The sequence below is a fragment of the Anomaloglossus baeobatrachus genome, chromosome 4, assembly GCF_048569485.1.
Source record: "Anomaloglossus baeobatrachus isolate aAnoBae1 chromosome 4, aAnoBae1.hap1, whole genome shotgun sequence".
Lineage (NCBI taxonomy): Eukaryota > Metazoa > Chordata > Amphibia > Anura > Aromobatidae > Anomaloglossus > Anomaloglossus baeobatrachus.
The window spans coordinates 83,612,561-83,633,391 of record NC_134356.1 but is presented as its reverse complement, the minus strand read 5'-3'; the positions used below and the strand labels follow the sequence as shown (position 1 = coordinate 83,633,391).

The 20,831-nt window shown below is 41.0% G+C and overlaps 1 protein-coding gene across 2 annotated transcripts in view; it reads right to left on the bottom strand.

Annotated features, from left to right (window-relative positions):
* GABRA1 (gamma-aminobutyric acid type A receptor subunit alpha1) overlaps nt 1–20,831 on the bottom strand; it is a 271,201-nt gene that overhangs the window by 143,775 nt on the left and 106,595 nt on the right. For both annotated transcript variants that reach the window (XM_075344445.1, XM_075344447.1), the window contains exon 3: nt 7,194–7,303. In XM_075344445.1, the coding sequence (XP_075200560.1) occupies nt 7,194–7,303 (110 nt within the window). The remainder of the gene's footprint in view (nt 1–7,193; nt 7,304–20,831) is intronic.

The following is a 20,831-nucleotide window of genomic DNA, read 5'->3' as shown; positions in this document are numbered from 1 at the left end:
ACACACAGAGTTTCTCAAGGAAGCGGTGAGGTTGTGTGCGACCTACTGTGGTAGCGCTGTCACGCCTTTCTTGGAGAAGGAGTGACGACTGGCCATCGGCTCTTGAGGCACTGCAATGGGTATAAGGTCTCAAAAATCCTCGGTCTCAAAAGGGTGTAAAGGCAGTCTTTCTGTTGCCAACAAGTTGCAGATGATGAAACTCAACCTCTTAGGCATGTCATGCCCTTCGAAAATCATGTAAAACACAGCGAGGGGACTCCAACCACAGTCTCCCTCGTTGCCACTAATTGGGCCACACACACCCCACTTGACTGGCATCAGTTGACCCAATTTTCAAGATGAAAAAGATGCTTTGCATGAAGCACTCTCAAAAATACGCGTGCCTTTCCCGTCCCCTGGCTGACCCAGGGGAAGAAAAGTCCTCTGAGAGCCATGACTTATTCATCTTGGTTCTTTTAGAAACACAGCGAGGGGACTCCAACCACAGTCTCCCTCGTTGCCACTAATTGGGCCACACACACCCCACTTGACTGGCATCAGTTGACCCCCCTTTTGAAAAAGAAAAAGATGCTTTGCATGAAGCACTCTCAAAAATACGCGTGCCTTTACCGTCCCCTGGCTGACCCAGGGTAAGAAAAGTCCTCTGAGAGCCATGACTTGTTCATCTTGGTTCTTTTAGAAACACAGCGAGGGGACTGCAACCACAGTCTCCCTTGTTGCCACTAATTGGGCCACACACGCCCCACTTGACTGGCATCAGTTGACCCAATTTTCAAGATGAAAAAGATGCTTTGCATGAAGCACTCTCAAAAATACGCGTGCCTTTCGCCTCCCCTGGCTGACCCAGGGGAAGAAAAGTCCTCTGAGAGCCATGTCCACATTGTCAGTGGACAGACGCGTGTGCTTATCTGCCAGCAGACGCCCAGCAGCACTGAAGACAGGTTCCGAGAGAACGCTGGCTGCAGGACACGACAAGATCCCAAAGGCGTACGTGGCAATCTCAGGCAATTTATCCAGATTGGAAGCCTAAAATGAGCAGGGCTCAAGTTGCACAGTAATGGCATCGGTTTCCTTGCATATACTCATATATCTGTGTGTCCTCCTCTTTTTCCTTGTCCAGCTCTTTTGTTTTCGCATGAGTATATGTCCTTGTCACTTTCCCATGTGTTTGTGTTGTGTTGTGAGTTGTTTGTCACCTTTTGGACACCTTTGAGGGTGTTTTCTAGGTGTTTTTATGTGTTTGTGATTGCCTGCCATTGTTTCCTATGCAGTTCGAGTTCGGTTCGTCGAACGTTCGACGAGCCGAACTCGAACGGGACGTCCGTTCGACGAACCGACCTCGAGCCGAACCGCGACCGGTTCGCTCATCTCTAATAAGGACTCATATCAATGTATTTATGACACAAAAAAATAACTTGGCTAAGTCAAGAAAAATTGGATAATGTTTATCTTATTATTATTTCAATAAGTGGAAAACTTGCTGCAGTATTGGGGTATACATTCAGTATGAATTAATTTACACCAGATGGCATTAAAAAAGAAACACATACATATCATATGGCACGCTAGTCTGATAGACCTAATAGTTACTATTCCCTTCTGTTATAAATATTTCTGAAGTGATAAACAACAGTCTAAAAACCTTACAGAAGCTAATATTTCACAATGTAGTCACATTTTTACTCATTCTTGAGATCTAAACTTAAAATGTTGGATTGAAATAAAAAAAAATCAGTTGATATTTTTCAATACATAATATTACATAGCAAAGGGCACATTCTGGTATTTGCATTAGGCCTCTTTCACACGTCAATGAAAAACACAGACGTTTTTCACTGACGTGTGAAAAATGCACATGTCCCTCCATGTGCCGTGATTCACGGCACACATGGGTTGTCTATGTGCAATCCGTGATCCGTGATTCGTGATTGCACATGGACGTATACTCACCTGTCCCGTTCCTGCGGTCCGTGGTGCTGAAGTGTCCCGTGGTGCTGCGTCCGGCCACCTCTTTCTGACCTCTGCCTCTACTTCCATGTCGGCTGTGTCATACATAATGAATATGCATGACAGTAATGAGGTGGGCAGGAAGCTGCGGAGAGCAGAGGCAGAACAGAGCATTGCTGGAGAAGGTGAGTTAAAAATGTTTTTTTATTGTCAATGTACGTGTTTCACAGACCACACCATAGTGTGGTCTGTGGGACATCAGTGATGCCAGAAAAAAGCAGACATGTCTCCGCGTGGCAATCACAGACATGTGTGTACGCCGCATGGAGACATGGTCAGTGAGAAATCACTGATGTGTACGCAGACCCATTGATTATAATGGGTCTGCGTATGTCCGTTATACTGGTACGTATAAAAAAAAGCACAAGCGTACCAGAATCACTGACATCTGAAACAGGCCTTAATGTGAATAACACTGAGCAGCAATACCCAGCCCAGTCAATGAACATGAACAGAAGTGGCAAGCTTTTAGAGAAAATTAGTAGACCATTTTCCAAATTGTATTCAAATTTGCTTTTCCCATAAGGAAGAAAACTTTTATAGGTACAGTTGTGCTCAAAAGTTTAGATACCATAGCACATTTTTTTGCTTTGTTAGTCTTTATCCAGAGAATATGAATGATAACACAAAATCTCTTTTTCCACTCATGGTTAGTGGTTGGGTGAAGCCATTTATTGTTAAACTACTGTGCTTTCTCTTTTTAAATCATAATGACAATCAAAACATCCAAATGACCCTGATCAAATGTTCACATACCCCAGTTCCTAGCCCTCTCTAACATCAATGGCAGTATGAAGTCTTTTCTGATAGTAGTGGATGAGGTTCTTTATTTTCTCAGATGTAAAGCTGCCCATTTTTCTTGGCAAAAAGCCTCCAGTTCCTGAAAGTTCCTGGGCTTTATTGCATGAACTGCTCTCTTGAGTTCTCCCCAGAGTGGCTCAATGATATTGAGGTCAGAAGACTGAGATGGTCACTCCAGAATCATCACATTGTTCTGCTGTGGGCACTGACAGGTCGACTTGGCCTTGTGTTGTGGATCTTTGTCATGTTGGAACATCCAAGTATGTCCCATGCGCAACTTCCAGGCTGATGAGTGCAAATTTGCCTCCAGTTTTTGCTGATAACATGCTGCATTCATCTTTCCTTCAATTTTGACCAAGTTTCCTGTGCCTTTGTAGCTCACATATCCCCACATCATCAGTGATCCACCTCTGTGCTTTACAGTGGTGTTCCATTCATCATAAGCCTTGTTGACACCTCTCTAAATGTAACCTTTATGGTTGTGGTCAAAAAGTTCGATTTTTGTCTCATTGCTCCAAATTACCTTGTTCGAGAAGTTTGGAGGCTTGTCTCTGTGCTGTTTGGCGTATTGCAGGCAAGCTACTTTGTGGCATTTGCGCAGTAATAGCTTTCTTCTGGTGACTTGATCATGCTGCCCATTTTTCTTCAAGTGCTTCCTTATTGTGCATCTTGAAACAGCCACACCGCTAGTTTTCAGTGAGTTGTGTATTTCAGCTGATGTTATTTGTGGGGTTTTCTTTGTATCCCGAACAATTTTCCTGGCAGTTGTGGTCGAAATTTATGTTGGTCTACCTGATCGTGGTTTGGTTTTTAGAGAGCCCCTGATTTTTCATTTGCTAATCACAGTTTGAACACTGATCACTGGCATTATCAATTCATTGGATATCTTTTTGTATCCCTTTCTGTTTTATACAGTTCAACTATCCTTTCCCATAGATCCATTGACTATTCTTTTGCTTTCCTCGTCACTCACAATCCGGAAACGACAGTGGCTGGGTGAAAGATGTATGTCTGTCTGGATCCCAGAAACTCACTCAGCTTTTATGCACACACACAGATTACAAGCAAGCAGGACACAGGTGAAAATGTTACCTTTATTAGCCATTCAAACCCATTTGTGGCAACTTTTATTCATGTTATCAGGCCAAAATCACCAGGGTATGTGAACGTTTGATCAGAGTCATTTGGATGTTTTTGGTTGTCATTATGATTTAAAAAGAGAAAAAACAGTAGTATGACAATAAATGGCTTCACCCAACCACTAACCATGAGTGGAAAAAAAAGATTTTGTGTTATCATTCATATTCTATGAATAAAGACCAAGCAAGCAAAAAAATCTGCCCGGGTATGTAAACTTTTGAGCACAACTCTAGCTAAATTGAAAATTAATGCCCAAGCTTTTAAATAGCATTGAATGATGATTAGAGATTTTAACTTAAAAAATAATTTGATAACTATCCATAGTTTTTTGAGATTTTGACTAAACCAGAGTCTCCAGAAGAAAAAGGCTCCCATCTGTGTACAACTGTTTTGACTTTATAGGTGACACAATAGTGGGTCTGTCTTTAGATCTAACAATAAAATCTGATATATTATGGTACAGATCACCTTTCACTTATGAGGTGTTACATCCTTATCAGGACTTGCTCCAGCGACATCTGCCTCCCTGACCTTGTGCTGCCATATTCATCCTGCATTTGGCAAAGGAAATATCACAGCTGATATCACTCGGAGACATGTGAGATGTCCAGCCAGGGATACTTGTGTGGCTGTAACATGAGGTGAACTCAGCCAGGGATACTGGGATGTCTGTAATATGAGGTGCTATCCAACCTGGGATACTGGTGTGGCTATAACATGAGGTGTCACAAAGCCAGGGATACTGGCGTGGCTGTAACATGAGGTGTCACACAGCCAGGGATACTGGTGGGGCTCTAACATGAGGTGCCACTCAGCCATTGATACTGGTGTAACTCTTAAATGAAGTGCCACTCAGCCAGGGATACTGGGGTGTCTGTAACATGAGGTGCCATCCAGCCAGGGATACAGGTGTGCCTGTAACATAAGGTGCCACTCAGCCAGGGATACTGGTGGTGCTCTAACATGAGGTGCCACTCAGCTATTGATACTGGTGTAGCTCTTCTGTAACATGAGGTGTCATCCAGTAATTGATACTAGGGTGGCTCTAAAATGAGGTGCCACCCAGTCAGGGATACTGGTGTGTCTGTAACATGAGGTGCCACTTAGCCAGAGATATTGTGTGAGTCTTGCAGCAGGAGTAATAAGCTCCCTGCTCTAGTCAATGAGGCATTGCCACACTCTACTTAAAGAAGCACTCCCAATTATAGATATATATTTTTTTTATTAAATCTGTATATGTTCATATAATGTAGTGTGAGCGTAATAACATACTCACCTATCCCTGCTCTCTTCGGGATACAGCGCCGCTCTACTGGTCAGTGATGTCTCCCCTCTGCTGACTCCCTGGGACACACTGGGTTCTGCATGACCCAGAAGTGGCTTTTACTATATAAGTGTATGGAGTGTCATAACGCCTTTACATGAAATATGGAATAAACATTTTTTCTAGAAACATTCTAACAAATACTGTGAATGGTGTTTAATAAACTTGGCACTATGGTGACTTTAGATGGGCATGGTTATTCTAGTGTCAGATCTACTTTAAATAGATGTTTTTTTACTCCTCCATATTTCTTTTTCCAGTGAGAATTGCCGAGCCTTTAAGACTTCCTGTACATAGCTCCTGAATGCTTTTATCTATTCTCAGATGGCCTCTTAATGAGAACCCTACTAAGAAAACCAAGACTGGAATCAAGCATTCAGTTTTAATCACCTTTTTAGCAAAGTTTTTGATGGAACATAGACATGGAAACTTTAAGGGCTTATATTCCATTCATATTTTTTGGACTATAAAATACACCTTTTAGCAATAAAAAGTCTTACTAAAAAGTGTGTACATCTTATAATCTGCAAGCAGCTTCCTGTAATTAAGCATCCGGTTTACTTACTGGTCACAGTGAGAACTATGCAGTGGCACAAATTTCTTTTGTTCTGCATGACATTGATCAGTCTGCTTGGTGCACGGTGGAGAGAAAGGTACGAGGATCTGCACATTACGAAATCTGCATAAATGCTGCAGGTCCTGGCTAGCTGAAGGACCATTCAGGTCATATAATCAGTCACATTCCAGGTAAAAAAAATAAAAATGTGTTCAGTGTGTTGATGTAGCCTAGCTGTGTGTATTGATGCACCTGAGCTGTGTGTTTTGATGTAGCTGAGCTGTGTGTGTTGATGCACCTGAGCTCTGTGTGTACTAAAGTATCTTTGCTGTGTGTGTTGATGACACTGAGTTGTGGTTGTTGATGTAACTGAGCTGTGTGTTAATGCACCTGAGCTATGTGCATACTAACGTAGCTAAGCTGTGTGTTGATGTAGCTGAGCTGTGTATGTTGAAGCACCTGAGCTGTGTGTTGATGTAGCTGAGCCTTATGTGTTGATGCACTTGAGCTCTGTGTGTACTAATGTAGATTACCTGTGTGTGTTGATGCCTTTGAGTTGTGATTGTTGATGTGACTGAGCTGTGTATTGATGCACCTGAGCTGTGTGTGTACTAATATAGCTGAACTGTGTGTGTTGATGCACATGAGCTGTGTGTGTGTTGATGCAGCTAAGCTGTGTGCGATGATCAAGCTGAGAAGTGTGTGCACTAATGTAGCTGATTTGTGTTGAAGTAGCTGAACTGTGCGTATTGATGTAGTTGGGCTCTATGTGTGTTGATGTAACTGTTCTATGTGTGTTAATATAGCTAAGCTAAGTGTGTTGATGTTAACTGAGCTGAATGGGTGTTAATGCAGCTGAACTGCATGTGTGTTGATGTAGCTAAGCTGTGTGTGTGTGTGTGTGTGTTGCTTTAGCTGAGCTTTGTTGCTCTAGGAGATGTGTTTAATATTAATTATATTTATTATTATTTATTTATTATTATTTTTGACTAGTACTAGCATTGGTCCAAAAATACACTACACCATGTTATACACCTTGGATTTGGTTTATTTACTGCATCAAAAACGCATGTGTGACTCCAGCTCCAAAAAGTATTTACGTCTCGTGGAATGAACTTTTTTGAAGTTATGTTTTTGTAAACCCATTCAGTCGATTAGGAAAGTCATAGAATATATATATATATATATATATATATATATATATACACACTGTATATATACATATATCTATATCTATATATATATATACACACTGTATATATACATATATCTATATATATATATATATATATATAGCAATCTGTGTCATGAATTCAGGGAATGATGTGGTTATAGACGATTGCAAAGTTAATAATAATTACCAACCTCCTAGTCCTGGTCTTAAGCGGTTATCATAGCCATCGAGCAGACGATCAAGGATCCTCGTGAACACTGTGGTATTGTCTCTAATCTCATCCTGTGTGCTTTGTCCGCAACTGAAATTACAGGACATTGAAAAAATATATTATTAAGCATTGAGATGAATACAATCCTGCCATCAGTAATTCTAAAATCTACTTATCCGTACTTATGCTGATTCAGAGCCACAAAATCTCTTCTATTCAGCCAGATTGTCATTCCAAAGCAATTACAGCTAAAGATGGGCCCCAACTCACTCAGCTTTTTTCCTATTTTTAATCAATGTATCACTCAATCCTTAATACTGAGAATCACATGGAAAGGATGTGACTGCTGGTCGAAATAAGGCATATTCCTACATCATGGCAGGGTCGTATGTTCATTCCTTCTGGACCCTTCTATATGATATATGCAGCGCAAGAAGGTACAATTACTGAGAACCTGCAGTGTTTAGCTTCCATTAGGAGAGCTTTTTAATACAATACTTTTCACTTACATTATATTGATATCTTTAGCGGTAACATACCATCACATTTTGCACCCCATAAAACTTATTGAAATGTGTTTGATATAAAAAGGGATGAAAATTGCTAACCCCTAGTAAAAATAATATTATTTAAGAATATAATACACCATTATTTTGTCTGTAGTGCTAGCATATTCTGCAGAATAGTGCTATAAAGATCTGTGTAAAATATATTAGTTTTCTCCATTATAAAAAAATGACTGGGACTGAATGAGAATGGGCCCATAAAAAGGACCGCTGTTGCCGAAAAACTGTGTTCGGCATTTAAGCAATTTAAGGGATTTTCATTTAGTTGAAAGAAGTTGAGCTATAAAACAGATTGTCTATTGAAAATGATTGTGTTGTGATCCTTTTTCTTATACAAGTAGAAGAGCTTTGGTCTAATCTCAAACAACTATATAGATATACACCGTTGAACACATATGTTCAGTCAATAGTCCTCATTGTTTTCAATCCCTTAGTGCCCAAGTCAAATTTTTTCAAACCTCTACTTGCCATATTATGTGGCAACAACTCTGGAATAGAGCAACATGTGAAGAGGATCCAGCATATAAGGTACATGTAATGCTCAATCACTAGGTGTCACTAGATACAACTAGTAAAGGAGTAGTAAAACAAGCCGGGGGTCAGGAGCCAGGAGGTCACATATGGAATACAGCGAGAAAGCGGACCCAAGGCCAGGGTACGAGCCATAACTCAGGAGCCAGGAAGTCACGTATGGAATACAGGAAGAAAGCGGAGCCAAGGTCAGGGTATTAGCCGAAGGTCAAGAGCCAGGGGGTAATGTTAGAGTCAGGGGAAAAGGTAACTAAGGTCTGGGGTCGAGACACAACATCAGAACAGTACACTTACGGGAACCAGAAACACTTGCTGCAGAACTGGAACTAAGACTGGTGGCGTTCCGGGTGAGGTTGCTCCCTAATGAAGCAGAGCAATCACCCGGAACAAGGCTCCTGTGAACAGACCTCTCCCAGCACCAACACAGGAGTCAAGGAAATAACCCATTCAGTAGAGCATACAACAACAACAGAGCATCGGCTCTGCAGGAGAGCAGAACACTGCAAATCAGAACCATGACAGTGCAATTCCAAATAAACAAAACTTAATATTTAATGATGAATTTAAAGCTTCAAATAGAAAAAGTGGCAAAACGTGTAGATTTGCTACCTGTACTTTTACTTGCTATATATAGCCAGTTTTTTTTTTCAATTTGGAGCTTTTAATTTCAGCATTAAATGTTAAGTTTTATTCATTTGGAATTGCACCTTGCACATTGCATCAAGACAAGCATTGAATCTAGATCCAGAGAGGTAATTATTCCCCTATTATCTGTCCTGGTCAGACCACACCTGGAATACTGTGTACAGTTCTGCGCACCCCAATTCAAGCAAGACTGATATATTGGAGTAAGGGGTACTTTACACGTTACAACCTCGCTACCGATATATCGTCGGGGTCACATTGTTAGTGACGCACATCCGGCACCGGTAGCGACATCGCAACGTGTAAATCCTAAGTGCAACGATGAACGAGCACAGAAGCGTAAAAAATCGCTGATCTGTCTAACGTCGTTCATTTCCATAATGTCGCTACATCAGGAGATACGATGTTGTTCGTCATTCCTGCGGCATCACACATCGCTATGTGTGAAGCCGCAGGAACAACAAACATCTCCTTACCTGCGTCCACCAGTAATGCGTAAGGAAGGAGGTGGGCGGGATGTTATGCTCCGCTCATCTCCGCCCCTCCGTTTCTATTGGCCGGCCACTTAGTGACGTCGCAGTGATGCCGAACGCACCTCCCCCTTGAAGGAGGGATTGTTCGTCGGTCACAGCGACGTCGCCAACCAGGTAAGTGCGTGTGATGCTGCCGTAGCAATTGTGTGCTACGGCAGCAATCACAAGATATCGCATGTACGATGGGGGCGGCTGCTATCACGCTGGACATCGCTAGCAAATGCTAGCAATGTCGCAACATGTAAAGTACCCCTAAGTCCAGAGATGAGCAACCAAGATGGTAGAAGGTCTTCAAATCATGTTCTATGAAGACCTGCTAAAAGAATTAGGAATGTTGTTTGCAAAAGAAAAGTCTTTGAGGAGACTTAATAGCGGTCTACAAATACCTGAAAGGTGGTCACAGTGGAGAGGGAACTACCCTATTCTCATTAGCACAAGTGCAAGAAGCAATAGCATGAAACTAAAATGAAGGAGATTTAGATTAGATCTTAGGAAAAACTTTGTGACAGTGAGGGCAGTGAGAAAGTGGAACAGGCCGCCACAGGAGGCAGTGAGCTCTCCATCAATGGAAATATTGAAGCGGAATCTGCATAGACATTTAGCTGGGATGATTTAGGAAAACCTGCATTATATGGGGTTGGACTCAATGGCCCTTGAGTCCCCTTCTAACTCTACCATTCTATGATTCCATATTGAATCCTATCCACGTGTTCTGTTGTATCATGGTTGCTCAGACTTGACCCGTACAAGGTCTCCAATTTTTCTCAGGGTCACAGGTTCCTGCTCAGTGACACTTGAGGAGACTGTATAGGGTCTGGATAGGAGAGTAGGGACAGCTGAAGATGAGTGCAGGAGGTGTCGCATCTATCCCTATCACTAGCTCAGGGCCCACCATTATTATCATGTCCCCTTTGTTATGTTTTTTGTGTGCGTCAGATGCACATGCCACACTCGTCACACTTGGCAAGCGTGACACATACAATTTCAATTTCAAGATGCTGATGGACTTAAATAGGGAACCCCCATCCTCTATTAACCATGAAGATACAACTGTCAATAGAAAATACTCAAGACTAACCAACAGCATATGCAAAAGATATGTAGATGCTAGTAAGATGATATCCATGAATTGTGGACCATGTGCAGACCTATCGGATTGGGTATGTAAACCAAACCAAAAAGAGTGAAGAGCCCAATGAAAGGAAAATAATTGATGAAAATTCTTTATTGTTAAAAGTGTTGATTTATTGTCGGATCATTAGAAATGATCACCGAGCTCTATTCAAAAAAATAATTTATATCCAGATGCCAATGTCGCCCTATTTCATGTACTTTTCTTGTCTGTTTTTCTATTTTGAGCTCAAAATCTTTAAAATGTATGTATTTTTAAAACTTTTAAGAACATTCATCTCTTTGGTTATAAAAGGGCTTATCCACCTTTTGGAGAGTTTTATTTTTTCTTTTATCACATAAAAGGCATTTTTGGGGGACTAAAAATAATTTTTGCAATTGGGTTTTATTAAAAAATTAGTATGGTTTTCCTGATATAGCCTCTGTGTTGTACTTTTGACTGCAGAATGTGAAAACTGAGGATCAGCCAGTGAGCTCATTGTCACAGTCTGATGGAAGAGCTTGCATTTTTTTTTTTGTTTCTTTTCTGAGCTCCTATCAGCTAATTTATGTTCAAAGTTTAATATGCAGGGAAACAATGAACCTCCTGAAAAAACAAAACAATGCAATTATTTATTTTTTTTGTAATAAGAAACTTGGTTGTAAAATGATTTTTTACTCTAAATACATATATTTGTGGATATCTAAGTTACGGGAAATCTGAAAGGACCAAATTGTTTTTATGGATATTAGATAATATTTACATATTTTTGTAGTAGTCTTAAGCTTCTAATTTGTCCTGCATTAGTACTTCTACTTAATATTTACATATTCCTTTTAAATGTCATTTAACATGTATACCTTTTGTCAGCTTCTTATTATTTTTTAACCAAATTTATTCTTTGTAAATACTTGTTATGATCCAAAATGAAATAAAATTAAGTTTTACAAAAAAAAAATTAGAATGAAAAAAATTACAACACGTGCAAAATTGCGAAAGGGCATCACCACGAACAAATAAAATCAATACGATCAATACCATTAAACCAACCGATAACATAATTGGTGTAATAATAATAATAATAATAATAAGTGTATATCCAAATGTGGTTGTAATAACCAGAGAGCCAAGAATTGTATGACACCATGCAATTGTCACGGTCTTCTTTCTATTGCAGAGTTTAGTGACATGTTCTGGGTCACTTTACCTTGTGAAACTCTGCTTATTAAATGGATCGCCTTTCCTTGGGGGAGGAGAGGGTTAATTTCAGTTTACCTATCAGCAGTTTCTGACTCCTGGTCAGGTGTTTCCGGTTTGGACCACTCCCAGGTCCTGTATAGACCCTCTACTTCCAGCAGAGGGTGATGGTTATTTTCAATCATTTGGAAGCTTGGCCTGGAGGTGTAAGGAGCTGGAGAGACCCTCTCTCTGTTGTGCTTTTGGGCTGCCGCATTGATGCAGGCTGCAGCAGTTCGTGGTGTGCTTGTTACGGTATGGAGGTTACCCAGAAGTCTGTTTACTTCCCCCCTTTTATGTGGTTTCCCCTTGTGCACATTTAGTGGGTCCTTTGTGTGTGGTTGCCATGTGAATCAGTTGTTATTGTTTCCCCTGATAGTCTTTGTCGATGGGGTTGTGAACCTATGTTGCTGTCCCTTCCCCCCGGGTAGTGGGTTGTGGAGGGGGGGTCCTACAATCAGGGACAAGGACAGAAAATAGGGCTTAGTTGGGGGCCTGAGCCTCCCTAACTTCAAGTGTACCTCCAGGTGTGATGGTGAGCACAGGGGCCCCAGCCTTAGAGCCAGTATAGGTTTTGCTGTGTTCCCCAGTCACCCGTGACAACAATGCAGCATTGTGTATGTGTATGGTATGCCAAACATGCATTTAGCAAACCATGAATAAGGATTGCAAAAGCTAATATACAAAGATAAAGTGCTGAAGAGCAGAAAAGAAAGGTCAAAAATGTAACTATAAAAAAGAGGTAGATGGTTTTAAGGTGCATGAACAGCAAATAAGTGCAAAAATGGTGAAATAAAACACTGCTGCAAATAGTTTTATGGTAATCACATATAGAGACCACAAAGGATCCCTACCTGGAAGAGTTCACTGCATACTTGTGACCCCCAGTATTGACAGCAGAATCTAGAGGTTAAACTGCCATGGTCAATACCAACACTGATTATGGCTGATGCAAGAAGATGTCAGCTCGAGTGTACAGCTGACATCTGCTGCACTTTAACCTATCAGAGAGTGCTATTCTTATATATCCCAGGTCAATAAAAAGGCGTATTAGTTGTCATTACCCCTTCAAGACATAGGATGTATATATATGTCCTAGGTCTCCTCCCTCCAGTCACCGCAGGTTCCCGGTGCGAGCATGCGGTCACTTCCACACATGTTTGCTGATCTTATCAGCTGACATATGTAGCTAACAGGTGCGGATAGATCAGATAACGATCTGCACCTATTAACCCCTAGATCATTAAATAATTATAGAAAATTAAACTGTGTAAAAGGCAAATCAAGGCAGCATAGATTGAGACAGAGTTGGAGAAGTGGGCTTTTAAGAACCAGTCACATAACATCTCAACATATAACTCCATATGACAGTGCTCCCATATACTCCCACTTTAAACCCTTCTGGATGATTAAAATGGCGTGTGCTCACCCAGACAAGTTGGCCATATTTATTCCTATAACTTCCTTGATAAGTTGTTGAATGAAATGCATAGGGAGCCAGCTGATGACCCCTATATCAGTCATGACAAATGTCCTGTGTATGCTGGCTGCGAGCTCGCATTCATAGGAAGTCATCATTTCTGCTGTACAGAGCGGTGCTGATACTGATGCTCTGCTCTGTATTGCACAAGCGATCAGATGATCGCAGCGCAGCTTAAAGTCCTCTAAGGGGACTAGTAAATAGAATAAAAAGTTAGAAAAAGTTTTAAAAATATGAAAAAAAGTTCAAATCACCACCCTTTTGCCTCATTGAAAATAAAACAATAAAAATCACATATTTGTCGCATTCAGAAATGTCCAATTTATCAAAATATAAAATAAATTAATCCAATAGGTAAAAAGCATAACGGAAAAAACAATCAAATGTCAGAATTACTGTTTTTGCTTCCAAAACATTCCAATATAAAAAAATATCGTATTTTTCAGATTATAAGACGCAGTTTTCCTCCAAAAAACTGGGGAAGAAAAAGAGGGGTGCGTCTTATTATCCAAATGTAGCTTACCTGGAGGTGGTGGAGAGGGGTAGCAGGAGGCAGAGGCAATGCTGTGGGCAGTATGCTGGGGGCTTTGGGTTCTATTCTGGGGGCTGAAGGAGCTGTACTGGGGCTGCGAGCACTATGCTGGGGGATGTGGGCTGCTGTGCTGGGGTTGTGGGCTCTTGTGCTGGGGGTTGTGGGCTGTTGTGGGGGGGCTGCAGGATGCTGTGCTGGGAGCTATTATGCTGCAGGCAATGAGGCAGAGGCCATCCTAAAAATGTCAGCAGTACAGGCTTGAAATAATGGTGCCCGGAGTTGGCGCATGTGCAGATGGAGCTCTCAGCTCAAGATCTAATCTGCGCACGCATCGCCTCTGGCCCACTGATCTCCCAGCAGCGAACTTAAGGAAAATGACACCCAAAGGTGGCGTGTACACAGATGAGATCTCGGTTTGTCATTGGGCCAACAGCTCATTCTGCGCATGCGCCAACTCTGGGCTACATTTCTTTGAAGCCCTCACCGCTGACAGTGTCACAGCACCCACAGCGAGCATCTGGGACACTCGCCACACCGCCTGCAGCATTGTTCTACTTCATCACTACCATTGCTTCCTGTGACCCCGCTAAACCACCACCCCTGCCACCTGTGAATCCGCTCCACCTCCACTGCCTCCTCTCCCGATAAGACACTATGGGATTATAAGACGGACCCTTTTTATTGCCTCTAAATTTGGGGTGCGTCTTATAATCCAGTGAGTCTTATAAACTGAAAAATTCTGTATATAACAAAGATAAAAAGTGTTTTGAAAAATAGCAAAAGAAATATGTAAGGAAAAAACAGACTTTTTACCCAATGCTCTTATTTATTAATTTCATAAAAGAAACATGAATAAGAACAATACATAATTAATTGGTATTAATAATAGATCTCAGAAAACAAACAACCAATGAATTCTAAAATGCATGGTTGGGAAAAAGAAAATTCAGAGCATCATTCACTTTTAAACTAGGCTACATTCTTACCTGATCATTTGTCCTATTAGAATATGAATACACAATACACATCCTCTAGGATATGATCTGTAATATCTCTAAATGCTTCACGTCCATATATTCACTTGCAAAAATAAGGATAGAAAAGTTGCGTATTTATGCAAAATGGATAAATTAAAAGTTGTATGCAGTGTTGGACCGGGGTGACATCTGCCACTAGTAAATTAACTTTGGTGGCCACCTGTTCAGCTACATGGAAGTATTAGATTACCCTCAATCACAATTTTATCAATGCTTCTATATCATAAACTAGGAATGAATGACGAGATATTGCTTTTATTGTGACAAATATTGGTCAAAAAGGGGGTAGTAGCCCACTCCTGTACAGGGGTCCACTGGGGAATTTACCTTTTCCTCTAAGGGCGGCTTTGCACGTTGCAACATCGCACGTGCGATGTCGGTGGGGGTCAAATCGAAAGTGACGCACATCCGGCATCACTTTCGACATCATTGTGTGTTAATTCTAGATGATACGATTAACGAGCGCAAAAGCGTCGTTATCGTATCATCGTTGCAGGCTCCGACTTTTCCATAATTATGCTGCCGCGACAGGTACGATGTTGTTCCTCCTTCCTGCAGCAGCACACATCGCTGTGTATGAAACCGCAGGAGCGAGGAACATCACCTTACCTGCCGCCGGCGGCTCTACGGAAGGTAGGAGGTGGGCGCCTGCCGTGTGACGTCGCTATGACGCCGCACGACCCGCCCCCTTAGGAAGGAGGCGGGTCGCCGGCCAGAGCGACGGTCGCAGGGCATGTGAGTGCATGTGAAGCTGGCGTAGCGATAATTTTCGCTACGCCAGCTATCACAAGATATCGCACCTGCGACGGGGGCGGGGACTATCGCGTGCGACATCGCAGCATCGGCTTGCGATGTCACAACGTGCAAAGCCCGCCTTAGAACCAGATTGTATGGTTATGTTTGGCTTCGGTGAATACTTTGCGAAATGTTTACAGCTATACGAATATTCGATGCACAATGTAAGTGTATGGGAAGCCCGAACAGTTCCGAATAGTTGTTATTCGGGTTTCTCATAGACTTACATTGTGCATCAAACATTCACGAATATTCGCATAGCGGCGACCTATTTGGAAAATATTCACGAAGTCGAATATTTCAGGTATTCGATCATCCCTAATTAGAAACTTTCATAGCTGACCTTTACTGAATGGCAACAGAGGCTGACACCAGGGCAATAAGCTCAAATGTAACTTCTGCCCTGTTCCATGAAGTGTTTCATTTCCCCAAACATTTGGGATTTTTTTTTCTCTATTTTACCCCAAATCATTTTTCAAGATTCTAATTTTTGATATTCTTCTTTATTGCTGTATGAGTTATAGATTTTTGTAGCATCACTTTTGGGAGCATTCAACAGTTTATGTTAAAAAAGTAAATTATGATTTATTGTTTTCCTTACCTGTTGGTATAGTGATCATTTTATTTTAGAATTTTTTCCTGTTTTTGGATTCGTTTTTGGATTATATTTCTACATTTAAAATACACAGACATCTGCAAATAATTAAGGAAGAGTAGATGTACTTTATCGGATCTGGGCTATTAGTTTAAACCAGCAACCAATCTTGTTCTGGTAATGATGTAGGTCCAGATGTAGAAGGGTAAAAGCAAGAAGGAGAAAAGGGTTAACCATGCTGCCATGGAGATAAACGGGAGATGCATCCAAAGGGTTAATCTTTATGATTTTTATGATTCAACGCGTTTCAGAGTCTAAAATAACCCCTTCATCAGGAATCAAAAACCAAAAAACCACTAATGTACCAAGGTACATCATTTATAAAGTGTATATATATATATATATATATATATATATATATATATATATATATATATATATATATATATATATATATACACAGTACACAGTACAGACCAAAGGTTTGGACACACCTTCTTATTCAAAGAGTTTTCTTTATTTTCAGTATTTTCAGGACTCTAAAAATTGTAGATTCACATTGAAGGCATCAAAACTAGGAATTAAAACATGTGGAATGAAATACTTAAAGTGTGAAACAACTGAAAATATGTCTTCTATTCTAGGTTCTTCAAAGTAGCCACCTTTTGCTTTGATTACTGCTTTGCACACTCTTGGCATTCTCTTGATGAGCTTCAAGAAGTTGTCATCGGAAATAGTCTTCCAACAGTCTTGAAGGAGTTCCCAGAGATGCTTAGCACTTGTTCGCCCTTTTGTCTTCACTCTGTGGTCCAGCTCACCCCAAACCATCTCGATTGGGTTCAGGTCTGGTGACTGTAGAGGCCAGGTCAGCTGGTGTAGCACCCCATCACTCTCCTTCTTAGTCAAATAGCCCTTACACAGCCTGGAGGTGTGTTTGGGGTTATTGTCCTGTTGAAAAATAAATGATGGTCCAACTAAACGCAAACCGGATGGAATAGCATTCTGCTGCAAGATGCTGTGGTAGGCATGCTGGTTCAGCATGCCTTCAATTTTGAATAAATCCCCAACAGTGTCACCAGCAAAGCACCCCCACATCATCACACCTCCTCCTCCATGCTTCACGGTGGGAACCAGGCATGTAGAGTCAATCCGTTCACCTTTTCTACAAAGACACGATGGTTGGATCCAAAGTTCTCAAATTTGGACTCATCAGACCAAAGCACAGATTTCCACTGGTCTAATGTCCATTCCTTGTGTTCTTTCGCCCAAACAAGTCTCTTCTGCTTGTTACCTGTCCTTAGCAGTGGTTTCCTAGCAGCTATTTTACCATGAAGGCCTGCTGCACAAAGTCTCCTCTTAATAGTTATTCTAGAGATGAGAAGGTGTGGCCAAACTTTTGGTCTGAACTGTATATATATCATATATAAAGTATATCGTTATGTAAAGTAGTTGTGTTAACAATATGTAGTGAAGTGTATTAGTCAGATAGCAGAGTGGGGAATGTAAAGTAGGATGTAGTGTGAGGTAAAGGTTTAAAATGTCATTTTTAAGAAGTAATGTAAAGCCTAGGAATGTTATGTAGATGGGCTTTGTTAATAATAGAAATAGTTAATTTTAGGTCCAGCTCACTGGGGGGTGGGACTACTGTTAAGTACAGTGATAGACGTCCTGATAACAAGGGAAAAGAGTTCAGTTAAGGTTCCGCCTGGCAGGAGAAGGGCCTAGGTGCCAGGGTTAGTCCTAAAAAGCCTGATGCCAATCCTGGAAGATCTGGAGCATAAAGCTCACCCCGGTGGCCTTGATGAAGCTGTCAGTGTATGAGACGTAGGGGAGTTGGATCAAGGAAAATGGGATGATCCTGGGGTACTGAAGACTCGTGCGATCCACTCTGATGATATTGCTGGAAAAAGGAGAGGTTAACTCTGCTCAAACGGTCACCTGGGAACAGTAAAGCTACCCCGGATCCATAGTGTGAGTCCTAGAGGGAAGGAATAGCCCAGTCAGAGAGGATGAACATTGAACAGCTTGACTGCTATGCAACCTATAGCTAAAAGTAAAGACTTTTGTGTTAAAGAGACCCTGACATGTTGTGAACTCTATCAAGTAGCCCCTGCAGCTGTGGATGGGAAGATGGCCAGCATCCTCCAGGAGCAAGTGCCATGCATCCTACACAGAGAAGCACACACAAACGCTGGACCATCGATGAGGGAGTGAGACGTCATTGCAGCCTGGCACCCCCATCCTTCACAGATATTACACACACAGTATATGTATGTAGTTTTGAGGGAACGTCGGAGCTAATTTCCTACTTGATAAGGAACTTTTACTTAATTTATTTAAAGAGATTAAAGAACTGTATAAGAGAAATCTAACTACAATTCACGGGATTAAAGGAACATTATGGCACTTTATCCAAGAATTCTACTTTTTACTAATTTACATGATATTAGTACATCAAAGTCTGAGTTTTCTCAATTGTATTCCCAATGCTGACTTTTAATCGACTACTTAGTTACATTATCAAATTGACTCTCAGTAATTATATTTGTATTATTGCAAGATGGGCTTGATCATGGACTTTGGAGGTCGCATGAGGAAACTCTATGCAAATTACTCCTCTTTTTCTAGTTCAGAACAGTTGATGGAGTAAAATATTTTGCTTATAATATATTAAAAAACTATGGACAGGGAAAAATCTTACCAAGAGTCTAAAAAAGGTCTCTTCTACAATGCCCAACTACTATACCATGCAATGCAGAAAATTATGACATTACAATTTCCAATTAAAACAATTCTACATAATTGCTAAACAATGCCAGGACCTATGGTTAGTGCCAACTATGAGCTGGAGCAGCTCTGCATGGGTGGACAGAGCAGCCTAGTTCTAGCTGCCCCCCCCTTAGACAACAATGTGCAACCTACTGTGACCTAAACATTAGAATTTAATATTTACAATATCACAGTTATTTAGCGATGGTAGTTACTTGCAATTAGGAACAGTGCCCGGTATAAATAAGTACACCCCTTTGAAAAGTAAGATATAATTAATATCTCACGTAGCAGAACAATTTCCAAAATTTTGACAACAATGAGTTTCATAGAATATTTTTTAACTCAAAACATGAAAGTCATGTTAATCAAAGAACTGTCTCAAGAAAATCTTCAGTTTTACTCAAATCAATTGAGACCAAAGGAATACACCCATGTCAAAACAATTACATTTAGTAATTTGTGTGACCTCTATGAGGTTAAGGACAGCACCATGTTTTCTAGGCATGGAATGAACAAGTAGTCGACTTACTGCAACATCTATCTTTTTCCATTCTTAAAAAGCAACCTCTTTTAGAGACTGGATGCTGGATGAAGAGTGATGACCACTTGTCTCTTCAGCATTTCCCATAGGTGTTTGATTGAGTTCAGATGAGTAGATATACTTGGCCTTTGAATGATTTTCACCTTGATCTTCTTCAGAAATTCAAAAGTGGCCTTAGATGGTTGTTTTGGATCATTGCCATGGTAGAAAAGTGAACATCTACCAAAGGCACGGACTGATGGTGGCATCTTTTCTTTCACATCTGTGAATTCATGATACCATCAATGAAATGTAGCTCCCCAACACCAGAAGCTCTCATGCAACCTCGTATAAGGACATTGCCACCACCATGTTTCACTGTAGGCACTATGCAATTTTCCTTGTACTCCTTACTTTGAGACATATTATAGGTTTGAATACGTCAGTTTCAAATTCATTTATCTTGGTCACTTCCCTCCAGAATATACAGTGCCTACAAGTAGTCTTCAACCCCATGCAGATTTAGCAGGTTTGATAAGATGCAAATAAGTTAGAGCCTGCAAACTTCAAACAAGAGCAGGATTTATTAACAGATGCATAAATCTTACAAACCAACAAGTTATGTTGCTCAGTTAAATTTTAATAAATTTTCAACATAAAAGTGTGGGTCAATTATTATTCAACCCCTAGGTTTAATATCTTGTGGAATAACCCTTGTTTGCAATTACAGCTAATAATCGTCTTTTATAAGACCTGATCAGGCCGGCACAGGTCTCTGGAGTTATCTTGGCCCACTCCTCCATGCAGATCTTCTCCAAGTTATCTAGGTTCTTTTGGTGTCTCATGTGGACTTTAATCTTGAGCTCCTTCCACAAGTTTTCAATTGGGTTAAGGTCAGGAGACTGACTAGGCCACTGCAACACCTTGATTTTTTCCCTCTTGAACCAGGCCTTGGTTTTCTTGGCTGTGTGCTTTGGGTCGTTGTCTTGTTGGAAGATGAAATGACGACCCATCTTAAGATCCTTGATGGAGGAGCGGAGGTTCTTGGCCAAAATCTCCAGGTAGGCCGTGCTATCCATCTTCCCATGGATGCGGACCAGATGGCCAGGCCCCTTGGCTGAGAAACAGCCCCACAGCATGATGCTGCCACCACCATGCTTGACTGTAGGGATGGTATTTTTGGTGTCGTATGCAGTGCCATCCAGTCTCCAAACGTCACGTATGTGGTTGGCACCAAAGATCTCGATCTTGGTCTCATCAGACCA